We start from the raw sequence: 23,649 nt of genomic DNA, 5'->3' as shown, positions 1-23,649 counted from the left end.
TAAAATATTTAAAAAAAATATATATATATATACATATACATATATATATATATATATATATATACATAAACATATACATATACACACATACATAAATATGATCTTTAATCATCTCTGGACTCTTCCACCACAGATCTGCAATCAGCACCGTGTCTGCACAGAGTGGAAAGTTTGTGTCACAGAAATCTATAGAAACCACATCCTCCCTCTCCCTCCCTCCTTCTTCCCCACCGGTGACACTTTTTTTTTTCTTTCTTTTTTTAATAATAAATGCGACCCCGCACCATGTTTTGCTCACAAGCCCTTTACTGCTGTTAAAGAGCGAGCGAGTCGTGTTCATCATCAATCGTCTTCCACAGATCGACATCAGGTCGTCATGAGGAGCCTCCACATCCTTCTGCTGTGCGTCCTGGGAGCTGCTCTGCTCTCCTCTGTGCTCTGCAGCAGTAAGCTGGCCTCCTACTTCTACTCTTGAAATATCATGTTGTAATGTCTATGGAGGAGCTGGTGATGCATTAATGTTTTTATATGCTTCTCTTCAGATGGACTGGGCCCCAACGACTGCTGCTTCACTTTTTACCCGAGAAGGGTGAAGAGGAGCGTGGTTTCTTCATATTACATGACTGATTTCCGGTGTCCAAAGACTGGAGTCATGTAAGTTCTGCACGTTCACCTCATTATCAATATGTTAAATTAGTATAATTTATAAAAAAAATACTGTTGATATATTTAATAGCACATTTCTTGCACAACAAATATTTTAAATATCTTTTTTATTCAGTTGGAATCATAAATTATACTTACAGTATTTGTCTATGTTTTGCAGTGATTATGTGCAACATTCAAGTTCACTTAGTTTAAAAAAATCATTTTAAACATATTGTTAATAATATAATATGGATATAAATGCAAATAATCTTCTTTTTTTAATCCAGTCTTGTGACAGAAAAAAAGAGGACCATCTGTGTGGATCAAAACCTGCAGTGGGTTCAGGGCATCATGAAGGATTTGGACGAAAAATCCTTTTAAAGTGGTTTCCTGTCTGGAAGATAAGAAATCAAATAAATATAAAAATGTACCGAGGTGTTGGTCGCTTTATGAAATCATATGCTGTGAAACATTTTGACAGTTGTTTGTTAAAATGTACAACTTCCCTTTGAATGTGCAAACCCGCAAATAGATAATCACCACGCTGCGCTCACTGAGCGTCTGCTCCTTTGTCTTTCAGATGCTTTGCATTATTTTACAATTATAATAAAAGAATGAACATCATACAAAGTGTTTGTGTGTCTCTTCTCTGATTAATAGATTGGCTATGTTTAAAATAGTAGAAATTAAATTTTTTCTTTTATATATTTTTGAGCAGTGAGTGTAAAATGAACAGATTTTCTTTGGTAATGCTGAGTTGACACTGACTGGTCGGGACAAATTCTCCTTCACTGAAACTTTAACCTGCAAATGAGTTCAAGCCTACACTACATTTTATAACTTTTACATGAAAACAGAAGCAGAAAATGTTATTTTATTCCTCTGAAATTCAGACGATGGACAAGTGACTTAATCTAATAGTATAAATATAACAATATAAAATAATAAAATTCTTCTTTCCTCTTCGCCCTTTATACCAACTGTCCTCATATGTAAAAAAAAGAAGAAGTTAAAATGAAAGTATTATTACATAATCATATAAAATTCAGTTTTTAATTGATCTAAAACCAGCATGTGTAGCGTAGTAAGTAAAGCTGAGGCTGCATTTCAGGACACATTTGCATCATTTTATGCCAAATAGCGTAAATATTTTCCTTTGTGAAGTAAAATAACTTGTAGGTTTTTCATTTTTTTTCCCCTCTGTTGGGACCTTGTTACTTGCTTCAGGTTTTGGGGGAGGAGCCGATTCCTGTCACCATCTTTTGGACCCTCATTTCATTCTTCAGTACGTTTCCTCTTACAGCACAAATCTTGTCCTGCTCGTCCTTCATCTGCCGCTCCAGCTCGAGCAGTTCTGCCCAATGAGGACTCAAAGCCAGCTCTGTTGCTCTGTAGCAAAGAGGAAAACCATTATTGATTAGACGGTCACCAGAGTTTGATAGTTTGATAGTTCTAGAATGTGCAAACTCACTTCTGCTCCTCTGAAGGAGGCCCTGTGCGAGCTCTTGGGCCTCCTCTTGCCACGTGAGCCATTCAGCCCGCATGGCGTCTCGGTCCTCCTGGAAGTAGTCCAGGACCCTGCTCAACGACAGGAAGTTCCGGCTTCTTCACACGCCCAGTTCTGGAAGTGAAGGTGGTAAAATTATTCTTTTTTTGTCCACCCACAAAAAAGAAAGAGGGCAGTTTTGGTTTGACTGTGGTTAGAAACTGGGACAATTTATTAGTGAGCGTTCAAAATTGGGACATTTGAGTGACAGTATCTGTATGTTGAGGTGGGGTAAACATGAGGCACAGCAGGCGAACTCACCGAGTTGCGGCTCTGTGGACGAGCACTTCCTGTTTGGTTTTGTTTCTTTATCATGAGATGCTGCATCATCAGTGTCTCTCTGCACCTGCACCTCATGTCATTTGGCACGGTAGTTATTTATTTCAAACGATTAATATGCTGCATTCTACTCTTTCCTTGTATATCCGGACCTTTATTTGGTGCCGTGCAGCACTTTGCTGATGTAATGTTGCATCACTGCCCCCTTTGACCCCTGTCCTTTACCTTAACCCAGTGTTGCCGGATGGAAAATACAGAATTATCGTACACTGTCACTTTAAAATGATCGTACTTTGAAAAATATTATCGTACAACACTGGAACAACTTGCAAACGTGCCAGAACACTGAATTTAATAGCAAAACTATGCTATTAACACAGAGTTTTTCAACTCCTTGCTTCACAGTTTCAACGGTCTATGCGTCACATGGCTTGCCTTCAAAATAAAAGCCAAAAGATCTGTACACCATGGCCACCGCTTTTTACAGACGGAATGTAACTCGTAACCTAACCCTTAACCTCTCCGTCCAATTCCCACATCCCTAATCTCTGAACAATCCAAGGGAAGACAGTAATGCAACATTAAATCTGGACACATGCACAGATCAAAGGTTGATCTTCATGACATCATCTACAGTTTACTTTGAACTGGCCTAGAATTCTCAGTAATCCCGTATCGACGGCCAACTGCAGTTCCTTATTTTGACTGTTGAACGACACAGTATGAATACGAGAAACGCTCGAGGCCTGCTTGAAGAAAATGCCGACCTGAGGTTGCAGCTCCACCAGCAGAGGGAGGAAATCCACCACCTCCAGAACCGCCTCCACATCGAGATCAGGACCAACAACGTCCTCGATGCGCTGCAGGTGCCACATCACCGGTACGCCCTTTACAGCGACCCCCTGGTGAACCACTGCGAGGGGCATCATGAGCATCATGAACAGCTGCTGCAGCTTGAAGCCGAGTTCAAGAGCGAACTGCAGGACGCCAAAGTCAAGGTGATGGACCTGCTGAGGATGCTGCAGCAGAAGGACAAGGAGATGTCCCGAATGAAGACGGACGTGGAGGCCGTGATACGCAGGCACAAGGTGAAATGCCATTGTGGAGTTAAATTGAAAGACATGTTCCCCCTTAGAAAGAACAGCCGACAAAGGCTTTTTACATGAAGGGATATCTGACCGCTCCAGTGTGTTGATGAGCTGCATCTCCAGGAACTTGTAGCTACCACCATTTTTACTCCCTCTCCATAAAGACAACATTTGTGTTAAGAGTCCTAATGTTCTTCTCGCACTAAAGCTCACGAAACATTGCCCAGAATTTGTCCATAACATTCAACTTCATTCCATCTAATTCTATGGCTTTATCCTCCACATGAGGGTCTTAGGGGAGCTGGAGCTAATCCCAGCTCAACTACTTTTTCTGGGATTAACTTTTCTTTCTCCTTTCTCCCTTTCTTGGGGTCGCCCCAACGGATGATCCGCATCTACTGTATGACTTGGCAGAGACTTTCACGCCTGCCCTTACAGACAAATGCTCTTTTAAATATTTGACTTTTGCTCGATGGAGACCCCGTGCACAAGCTGCCTTACCTTGTCCGTTAGTCGTTCTGAATTCGCAGCAGCGTACAGCTTGCAACATGCAAAGCCCGTCTTTCAGAGATTACCCGTAAAATCCCTCATTGGTCCATCCACCTTCTACCCCTTTATCCTCCACATGAGGGGTCATAGGGGGCATTGGTGTCAATCCCAGTTGACATAGGGCAGAAGGCGGGGCCACAACCCATAAAAAATAATTCAAAAAATGTTCGGTCTGACCGGGAACGGCGTTTTAGGCTATTGTAAGCCCCCTGCAGGTAATATCGGTCACGTAATCCTTCAAAGATCTCAACCAGGTCTACCTTTTTGGCTTTTTGGACGTTGTTTTCCTGAGAGGGTGGACAGAAATGGCGATGGTACAATTCCTTGGGCTGTGTTGCTCAAACCGTACATTACATTACAAGTTGGAATGGCCTCGGTGCCTTAGCTCACAGTGAACATATGGAGCGCTACGCGATTGTCGGCTCCGATTTTTGTGTGTGTCAGACACCGCGTGCTGCTCTCCGGGTTTTCACACCAGGTTTCTGTCTCCCCAGGTGATCGTGAAAGAGCTGCAGCAGAAGGAGAAAGAGTGGAAGAGGAAATACGCCGCGCTGGAGCCGGGCAGGAAGTGTATGAGGGATAAAGCGTACTCCGAGTCCTACCACGAGGTTTCCTCAACAGGAGAGGAGGAGGAGGAGGGGGAGGAGGACGAGGAGGAAGATGTTAACGTGGAAGGGGAGGATTACCAAGTCGTTGGACTGAGCCACACAATTGAAAGTTGTCTTTCATTACAGCCGCCTATATATATCTCCTGACTTCCTCTTCTTGAACTCTCTAGAAAACATCTAGAACTGGCTGGCTAGTGTTGGGAGTTTTTCCAATTCCAGAAGATGGCGTAGAGGTAGAACATTCTAGAACACATCTAGAGAGCTCAGTTGTCCAACACTTGCCTTAGTAGTTTACATAATGACACTTTCACAGTAGCATCTGTGTACGTACACAAACATCGTCACAAAGGTATAGCTACACTCGTGACAAAGACGGCCTTGGAAGGCCTTTGACGTATCAGGGCAGCCACATGGTCTCCTCTCAAGGCTTTGCTCATTTTGCCAAATTAAAACCTAACAGAAAGACAACGTGTTGCCTCTTTGCTTTATTCCCACAGGACTGGTAGCAAAAGTATAAGATATTACGGCAAAGATTTAAGGTTCTTTATTGTCATATCGTGATTACAGTGAGACATCTTTGCAATTCTTCACTTTCATAAATACTCACAGCCATTAAGGTAAGGTAAGAAAGAAATAATCTGAAATACGTCTTTGATTAGGAGGGACGCTACACTCGGATGTCTGAACACACACTACTGAACAACAGCACCATCTACTGACTGACCAGGAGTCTAACAGGAGATCATGCAACCTCATGTGAACCATTGGTTACAATTTTATGGGTTTTAATTCAATCCAAGAGATTTAAAAATCCATTTTTTTTAACAGAAATGCCAGAATAAAAGTGTAGATTTATTCTTATTTTTATTATTAGTGCTGTTTTTGTTCAAACATTGCAGATTACCAAAAGATAAGATCTGGTTTTATTGTGTAAAGCACGTTGTACATCACATAAAAATGCTAATTGCTTCATAAACTGATTCCCGGATCTGGTTAGGTGATCATGTGACTTAGTTTATGTTCTAACCTTTTTACTAAACGGAGCATTGTCCTCTACGATGAAACTAGCCCTTTTAAGTCCCTTTGCTCGGTCCTTTCATGGATTTGTCTCCAGCTTCTTCCATCGAGCACAGCCGAGGACAATCTCAGTTTGGCGGCACTTCAGCATCTCCAGTCGCTCCCTCAGGACGTCAGAGGCGTCCACGGTGTCCTCAAAGTCCCGGAGCAGGACCTTGTTCCCCAGAAGTCCTCGCCTCTCCTTCAGCCTCTGGTTGTCTCTCTGCAGCCTGTTGCGTGCCTGCTTCATCCTGGTCAGGATGTCCCTCTTCCTGGCCACCATGGCCTCCACCTCTGCCAGCTGCTCTCGCTTGGCTTGGACGTCCCTCTGCGTCCAGAACAGCTTCTCCTTAACGTTGGTCAGGACCTGACACGCGGGCACACAAAACACATGTGATTATCTGGTGGAGGACGTGTTTGGACGCAGCCTGCGTCAGTCCTTTGACGCTCACCTCTAAGCCGCTGCTGATCTTCGCCTGCAGCTTCATCGATTCCTCGCTTTGCTTCTCGGCCTGTTTCTTCTGCTCCAGCCTCGCGGCCTGCAGCTGCTCATACTGAAGCTGCAGGGGGTCCCTGCCGTGCTCCTCCACGTCTCGGAGCTCCGCCTCCAGCCTGTGGATCTTCGTCTTGAGCTTGATGTGCCTCAGGCGCAGCTTGACGAGCTCGTCCTGCCGGAGCCGCTCTGCTGCCAGTGTCGACTCCACTTTGGTCTGAGCCTCTTGTTTGCCCAGAGATCGGCTCAGCGTCGCCACGGTTACCTGCTGCTTCAGTGTCATGAACGCCTGCCACTCACTTTCTGCCTGAGGATGGAAAAAAAAAAAGACACTGTAATGACATACACAACCTCTTCTTACTGTGACACAAGGGATGGGACAATATAACGGCTGATTGTGACTTGAAAATGTTGACTAGCTCACCAACATACAGTCCTAGTGACTTATTTTCGAGGTGCCACAAGGGTGAGCCTGCATGTTTCCATTTATTTAAGGACCTGATGACTTAAAAATCATATTTAAGGTTTTTCGTTTTACACTGACGGACATACTTTTTGTGACATCTTAACATTTTGTGACATTATTAACAGATTTTGGTAGCCAAAGTCAATTTTAAGTCTTTTTTTGTAGCATTGAAACTTTTTTGGTAATGTCAGTTATGTTTTCACACATTTTGTTACGACATTATGACATACAAGATTAAAAGCACAAGCCTTTTACAATAAACACACAACACCATGTCTATTATTATTGTTATTATTATTATAGTGCTTGCTAAATGTATTGTTTTAAATTTTTAAAAACATTATAAGATGTTTTTTCTTTCTCTGTGGTCTCTGAGTGTCAGTATTCAGGTCACATTCACCGAGCTCAGTGTCGCAGCATGTGTAGATGCCTTGTGCTTCTTTTTTTCCCCCTCCTGCACAGATAAGGGACCATTTAAAAACCACTTAAAAAATCCCTCAAAAACAAAAAAAAAATCTGTTTTAGTGATTTCTTTGTTATATGGAGCAAAGAAACCAGAGAATATTTACATTTAAGAAGCTGAAAATGAACCTCTACCTCTAATGTATATACTGTACTGTATACATGTATGTAAATATGCAGTGTGAAAGTTGAATGGCATGTTTTTAACAACACAAACTATGACCCACAGGAGGGTCAGGCAGCGTTCTTCACTTTGACACTGTCACCGACCTTGTCCAGGTTCTCCTGGGACAGTAACCGCAGCTCCTCCGTCTTCTGCCGGATGGTCTCAGCGTCAGCCGCGAGCTGCTGCTTCACCTCACCGAGGACGTTCACGTGTCGCTCGTACTCCTGCAGCTGCTCCGACACAGGCGTCTCCCTCTCCGGCTGGGGGTCGTCCCGGGCCTTCCTGCGGAGATAGTCTGCCCGCTTCACCTGCAGCTGGCTGTTGAGTTGGCTGGACTTCTCCCTCTCCTTACACAGCTCCTGGTGGAGCTGCCTGGTCTCCTCATAGGTGATGTCTTCAGCAGCAGCAAATGACTTGTCTTCTTCAGCCTCCTGTGCAGGACTCTCAGGATGCAGCCTGGCAGGTCCATCACGATCACTGCCCTCCTCATGGGACACTGGTTGTTCTCTGTCCTCCTCGTCCAACTCTTGACCTGTGGTGATGTCGTCCACACAGGGAACATCATCTCTGCTGCTCTCTGCTCGCTCAGAAGTGGGAGCCACATCGGGGACGTTCACACTTTCAAAGTTTTCAGAGACTTCATCATGAGATGCACCTACTTCAGCTGTGACTTCTTCTTCAGAATTCAGAGAACTATCCTTCATGTTGGAGGACTCTTCTTTTGTCTCCCTTTGTGTGTCAATCTTCACCACATTTTCCTCATCTTTTTCACGTCCTTTGTCAAGAATAAGAGAAGTGTCCTTCATGGATGGAGCTTCCAATGTCTCCTTCTTCACCTCATTCTCTTCATCTTTTTCAATTCCAATGTCAGGAATCAGTGAAGTGTCCTTCATGGATGGATCTTCTGATGACTCCTTCTTCTCTGTGTCATTCTTCGCCTCGTTCTCTTCGTCTTTTTCATTTCCAATGTCAGGAATCAGTGAAGTGTCCTTCATGGATGGATCTTCTGATGACTCCTTCTTCTCTGTGTCATTCTTCGCCTTGTTCTCTTCGTCTTTTTCATTTCCAATGTCAGGAATCAGTGAAGTGTCCTTCATGGATGGATCTTCTGATGACTCCCTCTTCTCTGTGTCATTCTTCGCCTCGTTCTCTTCGTCTTTTTCATTTCCAATGTCAGGAATCAGTGAGGTGTCCTTTCTATTGGAGGAATCTTCTGATATTGTCTCCCTCTCTGTGTCCTTCTTCTCTCCTTCCATTTTCAAACAGGAAACAAACTTATTTGATTTCTCTACAGCTGTGCGGCTACTGCATTTCTGTCGTCAATTGAAATGTTCGTTTTGTTTCGGTTGTCCTGGAAACTGGACTCGGGGAACCAATCACCGGCGACCCGACACAGGATGTGAGGAGCTCGCGCTGGCCGCGAGGAGCGCACCGCGCATGCGCGCAATTCTGCCTCCAACAACAAGAAGCAGGAGCCAGGCAACATGGCCGACCTGGGCAAGAAGTACTGCGTGAACTGCCTCGCAGATGTCACCAACCTCCGGCTTCGGTGCACCGACTGCCCCGATATCGAGCTGTGTCCGGAGTGCTTCTCGGCGGGGGCAGAAATCGGTAACCACCGGAGATGGCACGGCTACCAGCAGGTCGACGGCGGTCGCTTCTCGCTCTGGGGTCCCGAGGCAGAGGGAGGATGGACCAGCAGGGAAGAGCAGTCGCTACTCGATGCTATCGAGCAATATGGATTTGGCAACTGGGTACATCGCTGTTTAACTTATTTTTTACCTGTAAAACACACATTCACGTACGTTTTACTCGAGTAGAAACAGGAGTAAAAGTTTTCTCGTAGCAACAACGTTAATGACCTTCTGGGAGGGGGGAAAAAAAACGTCATTTTCTCTTCATTATGATGAAAAAAGTTGTACGAGTGTTCTCTTCTTAACTCTGTGACTGTGTGTGGACAGTTTACACCGAGGAGCTGTCTCAGAAAGTAGCTGAAAAGTGTTAAATTACACGCTTAAAGTGCAAAACGTGGGCGTTAATAACATGTCAGAACGGCAGCTGACGAGTAGCGAAATAATGCACCAGACTTGACGTTTTCAAAGGAGAAAAATGAGCACAAGACATAACAGCACTTCAGGAATTAGAGGAACACAGTCCAAAAATGTACCTAGAAACTTCAATTTAATCAACGTATGCTCTTAGAAAACATAATAATGGATATTAATCTGTTTTACTGTACCATAGTAGATCATTTATCCTGATAAATGGACAGAATACATATAAAAACACATTCCTATAGCATTAGAATCACCATTGCATCCAAACACCTACAACAGTTTAGTTTAAAAGTACATAAAAGTAAAAGTTGGCTTGCCACAATGACATTAATGACCTGGAAAGGTTGAAGACATTTTCTTTTCCTACTGATGAAAAAGTTGTTTGAGTGTTCTCTTCCTATCTCTGTGACTGTGTGTGGACAGTTTACACAGAGGAGCTGTCTCAGAATGTAGCTGAAAAGTGTTAAATTACACGTTTTAAAGTGCAAAACATGGGCGTTAATAACATGTTAGAACAGCAGCTGACGAGTAGCGAAAAAATGCACCAGACCTGACGCTTTCAAATAAGAAAAAAGGACCACAAGACAAAACAGCTCTTGAGGTACAAAGTCCAAAATGTATCGAGAAAATGCTCTTAGAAAACATAATAATGGATAGTAGAAGATTTATCCGGATAAATTGACTGTGTACGGAACAAAATACGTGTGAAAACACATTCCTTTAGTGTGAGAATCATCATTGCATCCAAACACATACAGTAGTTTCACTTAAAAGTGCACAACACAAGTCAAAGTTGACTAGAAGCAACAGCATTAATGACCAGTGAGTTATCCTGCAGTATGTCTGTATCTCTGTAACACAGTTATGATGTTGGTGTATGTGTAAAAGTGCATGTTTTACAATGAATTCATGTGAAAACAGCTGGTGATGAGTGGCAAAATCAAATGTACCAGACTTTTCAATTAAGGTGCCAGGAAAAAGAACCAGAAAAACAAACTGAGATTGTTAATTTTTAAATCACCTGAAACCATAGCACCTACCTTTTTATTTGGTTATTTGATAATCAAAAGATATAAAAGATAGTCGGGTAGATAAAAGGTTAGATCTGAGGAGCCAGGATAAGAGTTTTTTTCTCTCCAAGAAATTACTTAAATATCACTGATCAGCTTTTCTTCCGTTTCATGTTCCAAACTGTATAATTTAAAAGCTCACTCTTCCCGTTTGTGTCTTTCAGGAGGACATGGCAGCTCATGTTGGACCATCTCGGACTCCTCAGGAAGTCATGGAGCACTACGTCACTATGTACGTCCATGGAAACCTGGGTAAGGCCTGCATCCCCGACAATATTCCAAACCGGGTAACTGACCACACTTGCCCAAGCGGGGGCCCCTTGTCGCCGAGCCTTACCACTCCTCTTCCTCCGCTGGAGATTAGCCTGCCGGAGCAGCAGCAGCTGGGCTACATGCCGCTGCGTGACGACTATGAGATAGAGTATGACCAGGACGCCGAGAAGCTCATCAGCGGGCTCTCTGTGAACTACGACGACGAGGATGTGGAAATTGAAATGAAACGTGCGCATGTGGACATGTATGTGCGGAAGCTTCGGGAACGCCAGAGACGTAAGAACATTGCCCGGGACTACAACCTGGTGCCCGTGTTCCTGGGGAAAGACAAGAAAGACAAGGAGAAGGAGAAACCAGGAGCGCCGGGGGTCACGGGCACTGCCGGTGCTACTGGCGGTGTGGGTGCTGGCGGTGGGACAGCGGGATCGGGCTCCACGGCAGCTGCAGGGTTGAGTTCTGTTCCAAATACGCCCAAAAGAAAGATCACCAAGGAAGAGAAGGATCAGCGGGTCAGGCTGCGCGGGCTCTGTCAGTTCATGGCCCATCGGGAGTTTGAAGATTTCTTTGAGAACATGCATAAAGAGCGTGTGCTGAGAGCCAAGGTGCGTGAGCTGCAGCGGTACCGCCGCAATGGCATCATCCGCCTGGAAGAGTCTGCCGAGTACGAAGCAGCGCGCCACAAACGAGAAAAGCGCAAAGAGAACAAAAGCGTGGTCACGTCCAAACGAGGAAGCGGAGGAGGGGGAGGACTCGGATCGGGGATTGGACTCGGGGGCACAGCTGGAGTCGGAGGGGGCATTACCGGAGGTCTGGGAGTAGGCGGCGGGATCAAAGAAGAAGGTAAGGATGGCGAGTTTGCCGCCATTGAGAATCTGACGGGCTTTGAGCTGTTGTCGGACAGAGAGAAGGTGCTGTGCAACTCTCTCAACCTCAGCCCAGCGCGTTACCTGACTGTCAAAACCATCATCATCAAAGATCACCTGCAGAAGCGACAAGGAATCCCCGCCAAGAGCCGACTGCCCAGTTACCTGGACAAAGTCCTCAAGAAGCGCATTCTCACCTTCCTCACAGAAAGTGGCTGGATTTCCCGAGACGCCTCTTAGCATTCTGTCAGAGACAGATAGTTGCTGACAGTTGGTTTGCTATAAACTCTGGCGACGTCGCGACAACTACTGGCTTTCACCCTTTTTTTTTCAAAGGTGACATTGTGAATATGTAAATTACAGAAGAGGATGCTGGGGGGAAAAAGAAAATCCTATTTTCGTACCAAGGCAAGGAGCAAATAAAGCCTTTATTTTTCCATTTGGAAAAGGGCCGGGGTCGGAATGTGATAACGTGCATTCACAGAACATTTGTGTTCCCGTTGTTGCTTCATGATGTTAATTACACTGCTATAAGTATTCGGTAATTGCAGCGACGACGCTGCAGTGACACAAGAGGTTCATTCGTTGAGGAGTGTTTTAAAACATGGCATTCACCGGAAGTCAAAGGTTTTTTGCAGCTACGATCAAAACGATCACTGATGGGGTTTGTGAATTTTGTCTGCATTTGGTAATTTTTCATCAGAAGTGGCCGTTTGTTTGAATTTTCGTACATTTTTTTAAAGGTGTAGTTCAGGTTTTTTGAAGAGCGGTCGTATGAGTCATTGACGGTCAGCACTGCCATCACTCAGTATGTTTACATGCACAGTTGAGTCAAGCTAAGGCCGTAGTCCGACTAAGACAGGCGAGCGGACAACTCGCCAAGTCCGAGTATACATGCGGAGGAGATTTATTGGCCTTTGTACATCTGACTCCGCCTCCGTAGGTAGTGCTGTATCTCTCTATAAGCTAGTGCGTATCGAATCAGTTTCCTGTTTGACCTTTTACGTCACAGAAAAACAAACGGCAAACGGTGAAATGGAGATGGGTCATGCTGTGGTTCTATATGTTCGCACCTGCTGTACATGTTAATCAGTCCAAAAGTGGCTCGTCTACGTAGCTTTTGCTCTTGCCGATGCCATCATGTTTATTCTTTTCCGGTAACAGAACTGCAGTTTATATGTCGTCTTCTTCTACTTCCGGGTCAAAGACCAGGGTAATTGGACTATTGTCCAGGTATGTTAGTCTGAATAAGACTAGCTCGGTCTTAGTCAGACTTAACGTGTTTACATGACATTAAGAAAACTTAATTATTGTCTTAGTCCGACTAAAAATCGGACTATTAACATGCACGTAAACGCACTGACTGATAACCAGCCTGGGACAAAAAAAACAACCTAATTTCCTCCTGGGAATTCATCAAGATTTTCTGATTTCTGAGGCTTGCTCTCACTAAAAACATGGCTGCCAGCGGCGGACACAAAGGAAAACAGCTTAAGCTTAAAAGCCTAATATAGACTCTGTTTAGTATATGGTTGCATTCGTCTGCCTTTTATGGCTGGAAACTGATGTTTGTAAAGTGCTCACTCCCCTGCACCAAAGTACCGTACAAAAAATAGGTGTTTTTTTAGATTGCAAAAGCTCAGAAGCTGCTGGTCTTCTGCTGCCTTGTTTGTTAAGTTTGTGTCTCTTACGTAAATTGGAAACAAGCATTTTAAAAGTTGGAAAAGGGTCACCTTTGCACTCATTGATCAAGGTGCCAGTGGAATCAATTGCCCCTGTGTGTGGCGTCATGTTAAATCTTCTGTATGGAATTTGGAGTGCGGAGAGAGCGGTTTCTAACGCATCCGTCTGTGTTTTAGGTCAGTGCTGTGTTAGTTCCTCATACAACCACGCTTTTAAAAACATTAAATTAAATTAAATTAAAGTTATTTCTCTCTTAAATAACTTAAATAAATAAACTCAGTTCTCCCACCCGTCATCCTGGTCACAGGGAAAGGAAAAAGAAAGAGCAGCTTTCGTGTGACTGAGCACTTTCTGCTGCCTGATTTTCATCAGAGCTCAACAACATCAACATCAGCATTGTTTTAGTCGGACTGATAAGTTAGCTTAGCTTATTATAGGTTAAACAGGTGTCAGTATGGGAGTATGTGGGTCAAACTTTGGCCAATAAGTAAGAAAAAGATGCCAAAGATACTGTTAGATACTGGAGGTGATGCAGAAACTGTGTTGTCGTTACACAGTCTGTCCAATAGGGAGTGCTTACGAGTTTATTTTCAAATTTTAAACTTTCATAAGGACATTCTGTACCCAGATGAAAAATGTGAATCCATTTTTTTTTTTTATTATGGCTTCACTGTAAACCTAAGAGCTATGCTAGTTCATTTAAAAAAAGAAAAGAAAATATCTCTAGGTATTATTTATTAGGACTGTCGCGGTCAAAAAACGTGGTTCATTTACCGTTTCATAATTCTACTGCTGTGGTTCGATCAGATTGAAAGTGCACAATAAACCGAAATAACATCAACTCAAGTAGAAAACTGACTTTTTTGTTTTCCTTAATTGAGAAAATACACAAGTGGGGGTCTTTTTTTAAAGCTTCCCTATCCACATAGTGGGGCACTGCGGTAGTTTAGTGGTGGAGATGTTTCAGCCTAGGGAGCCACGCTCATGCGTGTGAATGTGTGAGTCAAATGGGTGAATAGCAAAACTATTGTGTAAAGCAGCTTTGAGTTGAAGCGCTATAATAAATACGGATCTTTTTGTCCTCCAAACCTTTATGTGCTTGTGGATTTGGCTTCTTTAACATCTCGCCCAGATGTTTTCACGAAAGCACAATTCTGATATTTTCACTGACTTATGAATCTTTTATTCTATTCGACCTTTGTGAACACCTGTCATGCTCCTCTACAACGTTTCCACCTGAGTTCAGGTTCTTTGAGGCCAGATTTATGAGGTATAATGGGAACGCACAGTCAAACAAGGCAGCAGTGGTGTGTTCCTGCAAGCTGATGGAGTTTGGTGCAGCAGAGTGGACACTTCACAAACTTCTGTTTTCCAGCCAGAAAAGCCTGTCAAACAGTGAGAGGAAGTAACAAATATATTCTTAAGATGATAAAGACTTAAGCAGGTTTTTTTCCCCGCTGCTGTTGGCCATTTTAAAAGTTAAAAAAAAAGTAGGTGCTCATTTTCAGCCTGTAAACCAAACGGCACTGACCTTCAGCTGAAGCTGTTTAATGGTTTCTCAATTATTTCTCTTTCAGTAAGTTAAGAAAAAGGGTCGTGTCGTTCTGCATGTGCTACCAAACGTTCCTAATTTTGGTGTAAATGTCGCAAAGAGAATTGTTTTGTAAAGTCGGGGTGGGTGTGGTTCCTTAATGTCACCAAATGTAAATAATTTTGTAAGATAAGTTGGAAAAAAAAGAAGAAGATATAATTACCGACCTGTGAAATGTACAGTATTTTGTGACATTTTTATATATTTTTTTGAAGAATCATCTTGTGAAGCGTTGGGTGTAGTGGTGGCATGTTTCTGAGCTGTCTTTGATCTCGTGGGCAGTGCGATGCTGTTCACGCTGTTTTGCTGTCCTGTTACTTTGTCATTGCACATGATGAGGTTTGTATGGAGATTTATTAAAAGTGCAAATACTTTATAATTCTGGAGAGTCCGGCTTCTTTTTGACACTTTTGTAGTCAAGATTTGTTTTCAATAAGAATGACAGAAGAGCATCGTGTTGATGAAGTTACTGCAGATTTGGTGCACATTTTCCAAGAATTGTGAACTGTCAGAAGTCTGTAGTTTTATAAATGTCAACAAATCCTGAAAAAAAGATTCAAATCAACAATGTGTCCTTAAAAATCATCTTTTGATTTGAGTTCAGAATGTTACATTTTTTTAAAATTTCCTTTCAAGAAGCTCAGTAATTCTCTATAACAGCTTTTGTATATATATATTTTTTTATTTAATCTCAGTGAAATGCTGCATTGGTTTTCAGTTACAGAATAATACACATTTAATGCTGATAAGTTTTTGATTATCAGCATTAAAAACCTTTTAAAACTCTTAGCATTTTTGGACTTATATACTTATAGTGTCATGTTCAGTGCCATCTTGCATATTTACCATAATAGAGGTCACAGTGAAGTAGCATGAGAGAAAATACTCCAAATAAATTGTATGACTCATTTACTTTCATACAGCCACACACAGTTGTGTCAGCTAAGACCAAACTGAATTAGTATGTAATAAGTATTAAAATCCAGATTGATTTAAAAATCCCTTATTAAATAAGCAAAGTCACTCAACTCTAATGTTTAACAATAGTACAAATGGAAAGGGGAGATTCATTATTTGTTCTGTAGGACACATTGAGCATAATCAAATATTTATGATTGTTTTATTGACAGACAAAACACTACAAGCAACACGTCTTTCAAATATGATCAGTTTATTGTGATGCTGTGAAATACACGATTATTGTCAAGTCAGTGTCCAGGGACACGGAGACATTTACAGCGACTGAGGTTTTCTGAACAGACCCTGATCATGGAGAGACGCTTTTACTCTGAAAGGCAGTCACCTCAGTACAAAGTAAAATCTCTCACCTGTTTCTTTTCCCCCACACAATGACCCTTAAAATTCAACATGACAACAACTGAGGAGTCAAGTTTGAGATAATTAGGGCTTTTAACAAAAGTCCGGAATGATACCAACAGTTCAGCTTAACTTTTTATGTCAGTGAAAATAATTCAATTGTTTCTCTTCCAGTGATTTTTCTTCCAGTTTGTGGCAGTGGGAGGAGACATTAAGCCTCTGCCTGTGACCTGGTGCATGATTTTAAACCATCTGTGACGTCTGAAATGACTGATGAAAAAACTGAAACCTTGCAAAAAAAAAAAAGTTATGTATTTGGTAAAAGAGAATGAAGACTGTTCAGACACAAACTTCAGTTCTGCTAGATTCCTGCCTCTCTGACGAACCTCAGGATGGAGGGAGAGTTTGAAGACGGGCTTGTGGGGAAAAAAAAGTGTCTTCTGTACCCAAGGTCTTCCATCACACAGGCAACAAAATAAATCCCACTTTGTTACAGTTTCGTCATCATTTAGCCACACCCACCAACGCTGGTCTAAGGGTGCGTCCGTGAAGCTTGTAGCCCACTTTGGTCACTAAGGCCACAGTGCCAGGCTCCTTGCCCTCCACAGGAGTGTGGAAAAGGGCCTCATGCTCATAGGGATCGAACTTCAGGCCTTCGGGGTTGAGCTTGACCAGGCCGTGCTTGGTGAACACCTTCTGGATCTGGCCCTTGGTCATCACCAGGCCGTCGTACAGGTCCTTCAGGTGCGGGTTCTGGCTCGTCACCTCCTCCTTGGGCACACTCTCGGTGGCCTTCTCCAAAATGTCTGCCACATCAAGCAGGTCCTTGCAGAATCCCTGGATCCCTAGTGTTGAGAACAGAAAGGGTTATCAAATCTAATATTCCAGAAGACAATTTTTCTGTGGTACAACCTGTGAAAACAAGTCTTTACCGTATAACTTGGCATCCTCGATCATCCTCTGACTCCGTGTCCGCAGGTTTTCCGTGTCAGCTAAAGCCCGCTTGTACTTTTCCTAGAATAACGGCAGACAAATAAACTATGAGTCAAATATTTCTCGTCTTTAAATTACTTTTAAAACAGGTGATAATGAAAAGTAGCTCAATTTGAATGACATTGCTGCAAAACAACTTGAACTTAAGTTTAGAATTTACATCATCAAAATTGCAGGATGTTAAACTGATGTATTCTAACATTGAATTATGCCAATTCTGACATTAACACCCCCCCTCCCCACAACCAATGGAGCATACTACTATAGGAAGTTAGCCAATTATTTTATTTTAGGTAGCCCAAAGTTATTAAGTTATTTACTTGTTCCTCCTGCCAGCAAAACTAACAAAGCATATTTACGTACCGTCATGTCCTTGAGCTGCTCCTCCACTTGAGACTTCTGCTCCATGAGGACTTTTTCTGCTTCACTGATCTCCGTCTTCTCAGCCTCCTCCTCTGACCCTTGGCCATTCTTCTGCTGGGTGGCTGTACACAAGAGTCGTGGGGACGCTCTGGGAGGAAAGGTCACAGGATAGGTCATTTGTCAAGGATGTTCAAATTTCATTTCTACAACAGATCAGCTGCACGGTCAACCCCATGTGAGTTCCCACAGTGTACATACAATAGTATAGTGCTAAAACAAATACAGTGGTTTACACAATAAACTCAAACACCAGATCTCAACCTAAGGGTTTACTGTGGTTAACTTCTCCAGAAGTCAGTCTTTTTTTGGTTTTTAAGTCCAGGTCACATAATTGACATCAGACAGCTTAATACAACCACTGCCAACCTACTTAGTAAGAATGTTATGCAACTGTCATTCAATGGTAAACAGTGGCTTATGTCACGTCTTGACATCATCTCACTAGCCCGTGGAGCAATGATGCAACATCACGCCAAACTCCACTCACGTGTAGCTCAATTTAAGACTTAAGACACTATAAACACTAGCGTGAGCGCTCGCTGTCAACACAAGAAGTGTTAAATCTGCGAATTTAATAATGAAGTTTGGATCGGCATCCTCCTGAACCGGGACGGACAGAAAACGCTCTATAAAAACGACTTCAGGGGTTAAACGCCACAGAGGAGCATATAGATGTTAGCTTAGCATAAGCTGTCATACATCCCTCTCTGCAGCGAGGACATGTCACGTACTGTCATCACACCACTTCACTGAGAGTTGAACCGCGAGTCCAACACACGTACCACGGTCTATGTAGGTCTCTATTTATCACATCAAGGTCAATAGTAAACACCATGGTGTATCGTTATGAAAGCTAGTGGTGCTAGCTGGTGCTATCAGCTAAGCATCGCCCTAACTAACACAACAACAGCGTTTCTATAAAGGACATTTTAACAATAAAGTCGTTATACCGTAATAACGCAGGCGAAGCTACGAGCGAGTAGCTCTGTCTCACTGCGCGGACACACCAGCTCGCCATTTTCCAAATAACGGCTAGTAGATGAAGCTCCTGGTGTAAAAACACGTTGACGGGACGCACAAGCACAGAAGCTGGAGCAGGCGTGTGATTTGAGCCAATCACAAGTCAGGACGAAGAACGCCCACTCCTCCCAACCAATCAGAGTCTGAGAAGAATTTGACGACGTGAGGTAGTTTGGTTGAGCTGAAGTTAAAGGTGAAGACGAATGTGACCAAGGACAATTTTAAAAAGCACGTTTGTGCATTCATTGGTGACTCAAGTATTTCAGCAGTTTAATTCCCTTTTTTAAATATATTCTCCTGCGATTAAATGTTTAGTTATGCTGTTCTGTTGAGAAATGTCAAAAAACACACACAAACTTTAACATCTAAAACATCTGAATTATACATTGTTGTCCTATTATCATTTATAATACAATATGATTTTATGTTATACGTTTTTAAATCTCAACTAAAAACCCACCCCTTTGTGTTCCCTGACCATGTGTACATTTACATTTAAAGAGTTTAAAGTTGAATGTTTTATATATATATTTTAATTGTTTTATATTTATAGTGATCTTTTACTGTATGTTTTATTTTCTGTTTTTATTGCCTTTTTTAATTTCACATTCATAGTTTGTCTATTGTATGCATTATTGCAATGTACAGCACTTTTTGTTCAACTTATTTTTAAACGTGCCATTGAAATACATTTTGATTGGATTTCACAAGCTTTTCTGCAGCTCACCAACCTACAAGAATACAGTAGTCGTATTAATTTAATAAACAGGCTAAAATGAATAAAGATTGGACTTGAAAATAACCATAAATTGTCCAGAGCAATTCATTCACATTAACATTATTTGCAAAGCAACTCTTGAAATGTTGCTGCAGGACATTAGAGCATAAGTGAGTTATCACTTATGTTGATTAAGGATGGTTCAGTCTTTGCTCTGCTAAAGGAGAGGAAGAAATAAAGGAAGCGCTGACGCTCCTTCGCTGCAGCAGGTGTGTTCAATTAGCCTTGTTGGAGCAAACCAAATGGACTGAGGGGATGGGGGGAGGTGTGAGAAGACTTTGGCTATGTTTGTTTTATTGTTTATTTGTTTAGGGTGTGAACATTTAATGTGGGTAAACTGTAGATGTTTTGTGCTATAGAAAGTTAAGTGTAAAGTGAAGGATTAGCCACTGCACATAATGGCAGCACCTGTTAGAGTTAACACCCCTATACATAGTTGCACCCGAGGCCAACGTTTTTCCAGTTGAAGTCGCTGTTTGGGTTTGGCAGGTTAATTAGTGATGTCTTTCTTCAAAATTTGTAATATCTGTCTGTTAAAAACTACTTATTAACCAAATACAAAGCTCTATCACACTTGAATTCTAGTCCTGCTTGTTGTTTGTCTCAGTAGCCACTGTTGTTTTTGTCATTCCACCATCAAAGTTTTAGCTAGCAGTCAATTCCTGTTCCACAGTGCAATGATAGAGCCCGAACAACATTTCCTGGTGGAGAACTGTTTGTGGAACCACCAAGTTAACTGGCTGTGAAATGTCTTGGTCTCCAGACTTTAGTGGATTACTGGTGGGACAAAGAGGCTCCTAAAAAGGAGGGAACATGGTGGAAGGGAGGTGAACCATTCCTGGGCTGAGAATGTCTCTCAGTGACTACACCACATATGTGACCATGGCTGATAAGGAAACAGGATTACAGAACCCTCAAGAGTTCTACCTAGACCTTGGATGGATGACATCAGAAAAAGCGGAAGCTAACGTGGTAGAGAACTTCCTTCCTGTTCAACCCTCAGCAGACCAGTGACCCAGGGTAAGTCATTCTATTGTTATTTTTGGTGTTTAAGACACAAACACATATGCTTATCAAGTAAAGCAAAGTCAGTTAGTGATGTAATAAGAAAAAAAGAGGATGTTACAGTGGATTACTGAATTTATAATTCATGGAAATCTGTGTTTCTTCAATACTGTTTGTGATGTATCAGCATGCTAATTAATGTCTGTCCACCTTGACATTGACATGTTAACACATCATGTGTAGTCTTTCACTATTATGCAACTATTTACGGGCCAATTGTAGATGCTATGTCCACTAGAACCACTAAAGACCACATTTGACATGTTTGTTCAGTGAGCATGATGATTGAGTGATTGTGGTATCATCCTGATTCTGTGTGTTTTCTAGTACAGTGGTTGTCAAAAGAAAATATTGAGAAGCTTGTACCACAGTGTGAGAACCATGGGTCTAGACGTATACGTCTATGTCAGGGATCAGCATGTAAATGTTTTTTTGTAAAGAATTGAATATTGGGCCAAAACATTGCATCTTCATCAGGCAAAGTGCCTTAAAACGTCTTCAGTCAGAAATGCGTTTAACGCCTTAAACTAACAATAATGTGGATGTTGTCTTTAAGTGCCAGCTTGTTATGAAGACAAATGCGTGTGAGATATGTACTCGTACTGTAAATATTTATTGTGCATCATTTCAATTTGAAGAACTTTGAGCCAAACATATGATAATTGTTATTTTACGGACATTTACTTCCCAAACCTGGCTGTCCATGACAACAGCACTGTTTTTATTTCAGTTTTTTCCAAACCAAACATTTACTTTAGGTTTACAGAATCTATTAGAATCAGTACATAGTTTTTCAGAATAAAAGCTCTGAACTTGTGAAGATGGGCAGATAATTTAAGATCATCAGCCGGGCCCGATACTGATGCTTGCGGGCCACCATTTGCTGACCACTAGCCTATAAGGATGTAAATTAGGGATGTAAATCTTGTGGTGTCAAAATAGGAGTTTTGTTTTGCAATTGGAAGACTTCTTCCACTTTTTTTGTATGGTCTATTATTGTTGCTTGTAATTCAGGCAGTTTCTTCCACAAAGAGACGAGCAAGTAGAGCTATGAAGTTAGTGCTACAGATTTACTGAAATAAATGATGTGCAGGCTCTAACCTGAAGTGCTGTCATAGGTTCAATGTACAAATGTGCATCCATTGTGTGAGCTGTCTGCCACTGTCAAATTGCTTGTACATTGCTTACACCTTCACTTATAGACTGTTGCCTCAAAGCTGTGTTGTCACTGTTGACTTCCCATCAACTAATCAACTTCACCGCGGATGAAAAGACATCTTTCAACATCTTCCTCTCTCTCTCTCTCTTTCCTGTCACACACACACTCTGCAATCTCTGCCTGTCTTTTGTCCTCTCCTCCACTGCACATCTGACATGGTGGAGCTAATTGATAGGCACGCCATTTCCCTGTGCTGTGACTCCACCTGTTCATGTGTCTCGGTGGCTGCCTCAGTGTAGGGGGGGGGGGAGAATTATTCCTTCATTTCGCAGTAATGGGAGCAGACACGTTGGCACGGCTCTGTCGAGGCCTCGCAAGGCTCCCCACTTTGATGTCTGTCATTAACGAACGTCTTAAAAGACTTCTTGATTTGTGCGTGATGAGAAAGGAGCGGCGTGGCGAGGAGAAGCTTAACGGCATTTGATGGAAGCGCTAACTGCGATTGTTAACTTTCGTCAGGCGAGACGTGCTCCAAGAGCCCGATCATCTGCAGAGACTCAAACTGGAGCCGCTTCTGCTCCAATGTTTGAGGATTTTTGTCAGTTTAAGATTGTTGTTGAGGTGCAGAAAAGTAGCACAAGTTAAATCTCACTAATTATGTCTAAATAAAGCTGCAGTCAGATATTTTTCCCTCATCAATTACCCCTGCTAGCAGTCTGACAAAAGACAAAAAACAATCCATATTTCAAAGTGACACAGTACAAATATTAGAGTTTGAACTTAAGTACTTTTGTAACTTGTCACTGCGTGATTTATTAAACCAAAACAACCCTTATAATCAAAACAAGAAAAACATATTTATCTCCAGACAAAATACAACACAATAGTCAATTTTAGTCAAAGTTTTTTTTTTAATTTTGACATTTCATTCCCTCTGAGTTCACACTGACTCTCTCTGGCTCTGAGCACATTGTGTATTATTAATTTTTTTTTATTCTAAACATAAATTTCAAAGTGCCCTAAGGTTCCACTAAGTCGTGAAATTGTAATGCCTGTCAGTTCAGGAATAATGTATTAGTTGGTTAATTCTAAGTCGAATAGGTCATAATTCTTATAGCCCTTTTTTTTTTAATTATTATTATTATTATTATTATTATTGTTATTTAGAGTTTTATTTATTTAGAGTTGTTATATATTTTGTCTATGGATAATTGTGTTCCATCGTCCCATCTAAAGAAAAGGCACAAAATGGACAAATCTGCAATTGTCTTATTCCCATTTCCCCCGCTGTTGTGTGTGTGTGTGTGTGGTCCTTCTTCCTCTGCAAAGTTTAAGTGCGAGCTTGTGATGACTGTGTTTGTCACTTGCCTGTCAGGGTTAAAGGTTTAGTCCTTATACATAGTCATTAAGAGCTCTCAGCCTCAGGGATGGAGCGGCATACAGAGCTGCGTGTTTACCCCAGATGCTTCAAAACTCAATGTCACATGAAGGCAAGAGGGAGGAGGTGGAGGAGGTGGATGAGGAGGAGGAGGAGGAGGTCAGGGGAAAGTGAGACAGTCAGAAGGGAGACACAAAGTGGAATATAGTGATGTGTTCCAGTTGTCGTCGGAATAAGAACTTACCTGAAAAGTCCCTCACAAACCTGGACAACAGATTCTAAGATGTCCGACACGTACGTCAATCGTGAAAAGATTCAGCTACTTTTACTTTTAATTGCACTTCTTTCTTATTTGTTTCAGGTAAACCTGATCTTTTAAATGCCACATTTCATGTTATAAGGCAGACAAGGTTTTTCTTTTATTTCATTAGAGTAAAATGGCCGTACAAAAAGCAGAAAAATGAATAGTAGCAGGTATATAATGTATGGATTTATGAATTCGGATGGAAAATGTATGAGGAGATAGCAACAGTAGTTTGGAATCCTCAGCATTCCCTACTAATAGTAAAGGGTGATGAAATGCAGGTAGTTTGAAACGTGTTCTTCTTTTTTTTTTTT

General features: G+C 42.0%; 6 protein-coding genes across 7 annotated transcripts in view; 4 read left to right on the top strand and 2 right to left on the bottom strand.

Annotated features, from left to right (window-relative positions):
- Nucleotides 1-214: 214 nt before the first annotated feature.
- ccl36.1 (chemokine (C-C motif) ligand 36, duplicate 1) lies at nucleotides 215-1,078 on the top strand. The gene is made up of 3 exons (XM_058625684.1): nucleotides 215-446; nucleotides 543-654; nucleotides 936-1,078. Exons 1-3 carry the CDS (start codon nucleotides 377-379, stop codon nucleotides 1,027-1,029), a joined length of 276 nt encoding a protein of 91 aa, XP_058481667.1. The 5' UTR covers nucleotides 215-376; the 3' UTR covers nucleotides 1,030-1,078.
- Nucleotides 1,079-3,186: 2,108 nt separating this feature from the next.
- Nucleotides 3,187-5,170, top strand: LOC131456897 (uncharacterized). 2 transcript variants are annotated; one of them, XM_058625574.1, is made up of 3 exons: nucleotides 3,187-3,561; nucleotides 4,605-4,778; nucleotides 4,952-5,170. In XM_058625574.1, exons 1-3 carry the CDS (start codon nucleotides 3,196-3,198, stop codon nucleotides 5,003-5,005), a joined length of 594 nt encoding a protein of 197 aa, XP_058481557.1. In that variant the 5' UTR covers nucleotides 3,187-3,195; the 3' UTR covers nucleotides 5,006-5,170. The 2 variants fall into 2 exon arrangements, with proteins under 2 accessions (XP_058481557.1, XP_058481555.1); XM_058625572.1 differs by having other exon boundaries at nucleotides 4,605-5,170.
- A 77-nt stretch (nucleotides 5,171-5,247) lies between these two features.
- Nucleotides 5,248-8,458, bottom strand: ccdc96 (coiled-coil domain containing 96). The gene is made up of 3 exons (XM_058623806.1): nucleotides 7,466-8,458; nucleotides 6,227-6,574; nucleotides 5,248-6,141 (listed from the first exon to the last, which is right to left on the bottom strand). The coding sequence occupies exons 1-3, from the start codon at nucleotides 8,456-8,458 to the stop codon at nucleotides 5,815-5,817; spliced, it is 1,668 nt and encodes a 555-aa protein (XP_058479789.1). The 3' UTR covers nucleotides 5,248-5,814.
- Nucleotides 8,459-8,804: 346 nt separating this feature from the next.
- Nucleotides 8,805-15,277, top strand: tada2b (transcriptional adaptor 2B). Its single transcript, XM_058625571.1, has 2 exons — nucleotides 8,805-9,115; nucleotides 10,653-15,277. The coding sequence occupies exons 1-2, from the start codon at nucleotides 8,846-8,848 to the stop codon at nucleotides 11,862-11,864; spliced, it is 1,482 nt and encodes a 493-aa protein (XP_058481554.1). The 5' UTR covers nucleotides 8,805-8,845; the 3' UTR covers nucleotides 11,865-15,277.
- Nucleotides 15,278-16,050: 773 nt separating this feature from the next.
- On the bottom strand, nucleotides 16,051-18,736 carry grpel1 (GrpE-like 1, mitochondrial). Its single transcript, XM_058625258.1, has 4 exons — nucleotides 18,582-18,736; nucleotides 17,572-17,719; nucleotides 17,148-17,229; nucleotides 16,051-17,060 (listed from the first exon to the last, which is right to left on the bottom strand). Exons 1-4 carry the CDS (start codon nucleotides 18,647-18,649, stop codon nucleotides 16,720-16,722), a joined length of 639 nt encoding a protein of 212 aa, XP_058481241.1. The 5' UTR covers nucleotides 18,650-18,736; the 3' UTR covers nucleotides 16,051-16,719.
- Nucleotides 18,737-20,377: 1,641 nt separating this feature from the next.
- The window catches only part of sorcs2 (sortilin-related VPS10 domain containing receptor 2), a 292,242-nt gene continuing 288,970 nt past the window's right edge, over nucleotides 20,378-23,649 (top strand). The window contains exon 1 of the mRNA XM_058625361.1: nucleotides 20,378-20,449. The gene's annotated coding sequence lies outside the window, so the exon portion shown is untranslated. The remainder of the gene's footprint in view (nucleotides 20,450-23,649) is intronic.

Source organism: Solea solea, chromosome 3 (genome assembly GCF_958295425.1).
Source record: "Solea solea chromosome 3, fSolSol10.1, whole genome shotgun sequence".
Taxonomy (NCBI): domain Eukaryota; kingdom Metazoa; phylum Chordata; class Actinopteri; order Pleuronectiformes; family Soleidae; genus Solea; species Solea solea.
The sequence above is the reverse complement of the archived record's forward strand: the minus strand, read 5'-3'. Positions and strand labels throughout refer to the sequence as shown.

Bases quoted from the DNA above. Each gene is read 5' to 3' on its own strand.
- grpel1 (XM_058625258.1), bottom strand. From the start codon at position 18,649: ATGGCGAGCTGGTGTGTCCGCGCAGTGAGACAGAGCTACTCGCTCGTA. The intron at 17,720-18,581 runs GTATAACGACTT...CTTTCCTCCCAG, and splicing joins GCTTCGCCTGCGTTATTACG to AGCGTCCCCACGACTCTTGT. The intron at 17,061-17,147 runs GTAAAGACTTGT...TCTCAACACTAG, and splicing joins CGAGGATGCCAAGTTATACG to GGATCCAGGGATTCTGCAAG.
- tada2b (XM_058625571.1), top strand. From the start codon at position 8,846: ATGGCCGACCTGGGCAAGAAGTACTGCGTGAACTGCCTCGCAGATGTC. The intron at 9,116-10,652 runs GTACATCGCTGT...TGTGTCTTTCAG, and splicing joins AATATGGATTTGGCAACTGG to GAGGACATGGCAGCTCATGT.
- LOC131456897 (XM_058625572.1), top strand. From the start codon at position 3,196: ATGAATACGAGAAACGCTCGAGGCCTGCTTGAAGAAAATGCCGACCTG. The intron at 3,562-4,604 runs GTGAAATGCCAT...CTGTCTCCCCAG, and splicing joins CCGTGATACGCAGGCACAAG to GTGATCGTGAAAGAGCTGCA.
- ccl36.1 (XM_058625684.1), top strand. From the start codon at position 377: ATGAGGAGCCTCCACATCCTTCTGCTGTGCGTCCTGGGAGCTGCTCTG. The intron at 447-542 runs GTAAGCTGGCCT...GCTTCTCTTCAG, and splicing joins CTCCTCTGTGCTCTGCAGCA to ATGGACTGGGCCCCAACGAC. The intron at 655-935 runs GTAAGTTCTGCA...TTTTTAATCCAG, and splicing joins TGTCCAAAGACTGGAGTCAT to TCTTGTGACAGAAAAAAAGA.
- ccdc96 (XM_058623806.1), bottom strand. From the start codon at position 8,458: ATGAAGGACACTTCACTGATTCCTGACATTGGAAATGAAAAAGACGAA. The intron at 6,575-7,465 runs GTCGGTGACAGT...TTCCATCCTCAG, and splicing joins CCCAGGAGAACCTGGACAAG to GCAGAAAGTGAGTGGCAGGC. The intron at 6,142-6,226 runs GTGAGCGTCAAA...CCCGCGTGTCAG, and splicing joins AGATCAGCAGCGGCTTAGAG to GTCCTGACCAACGTTAAGGA.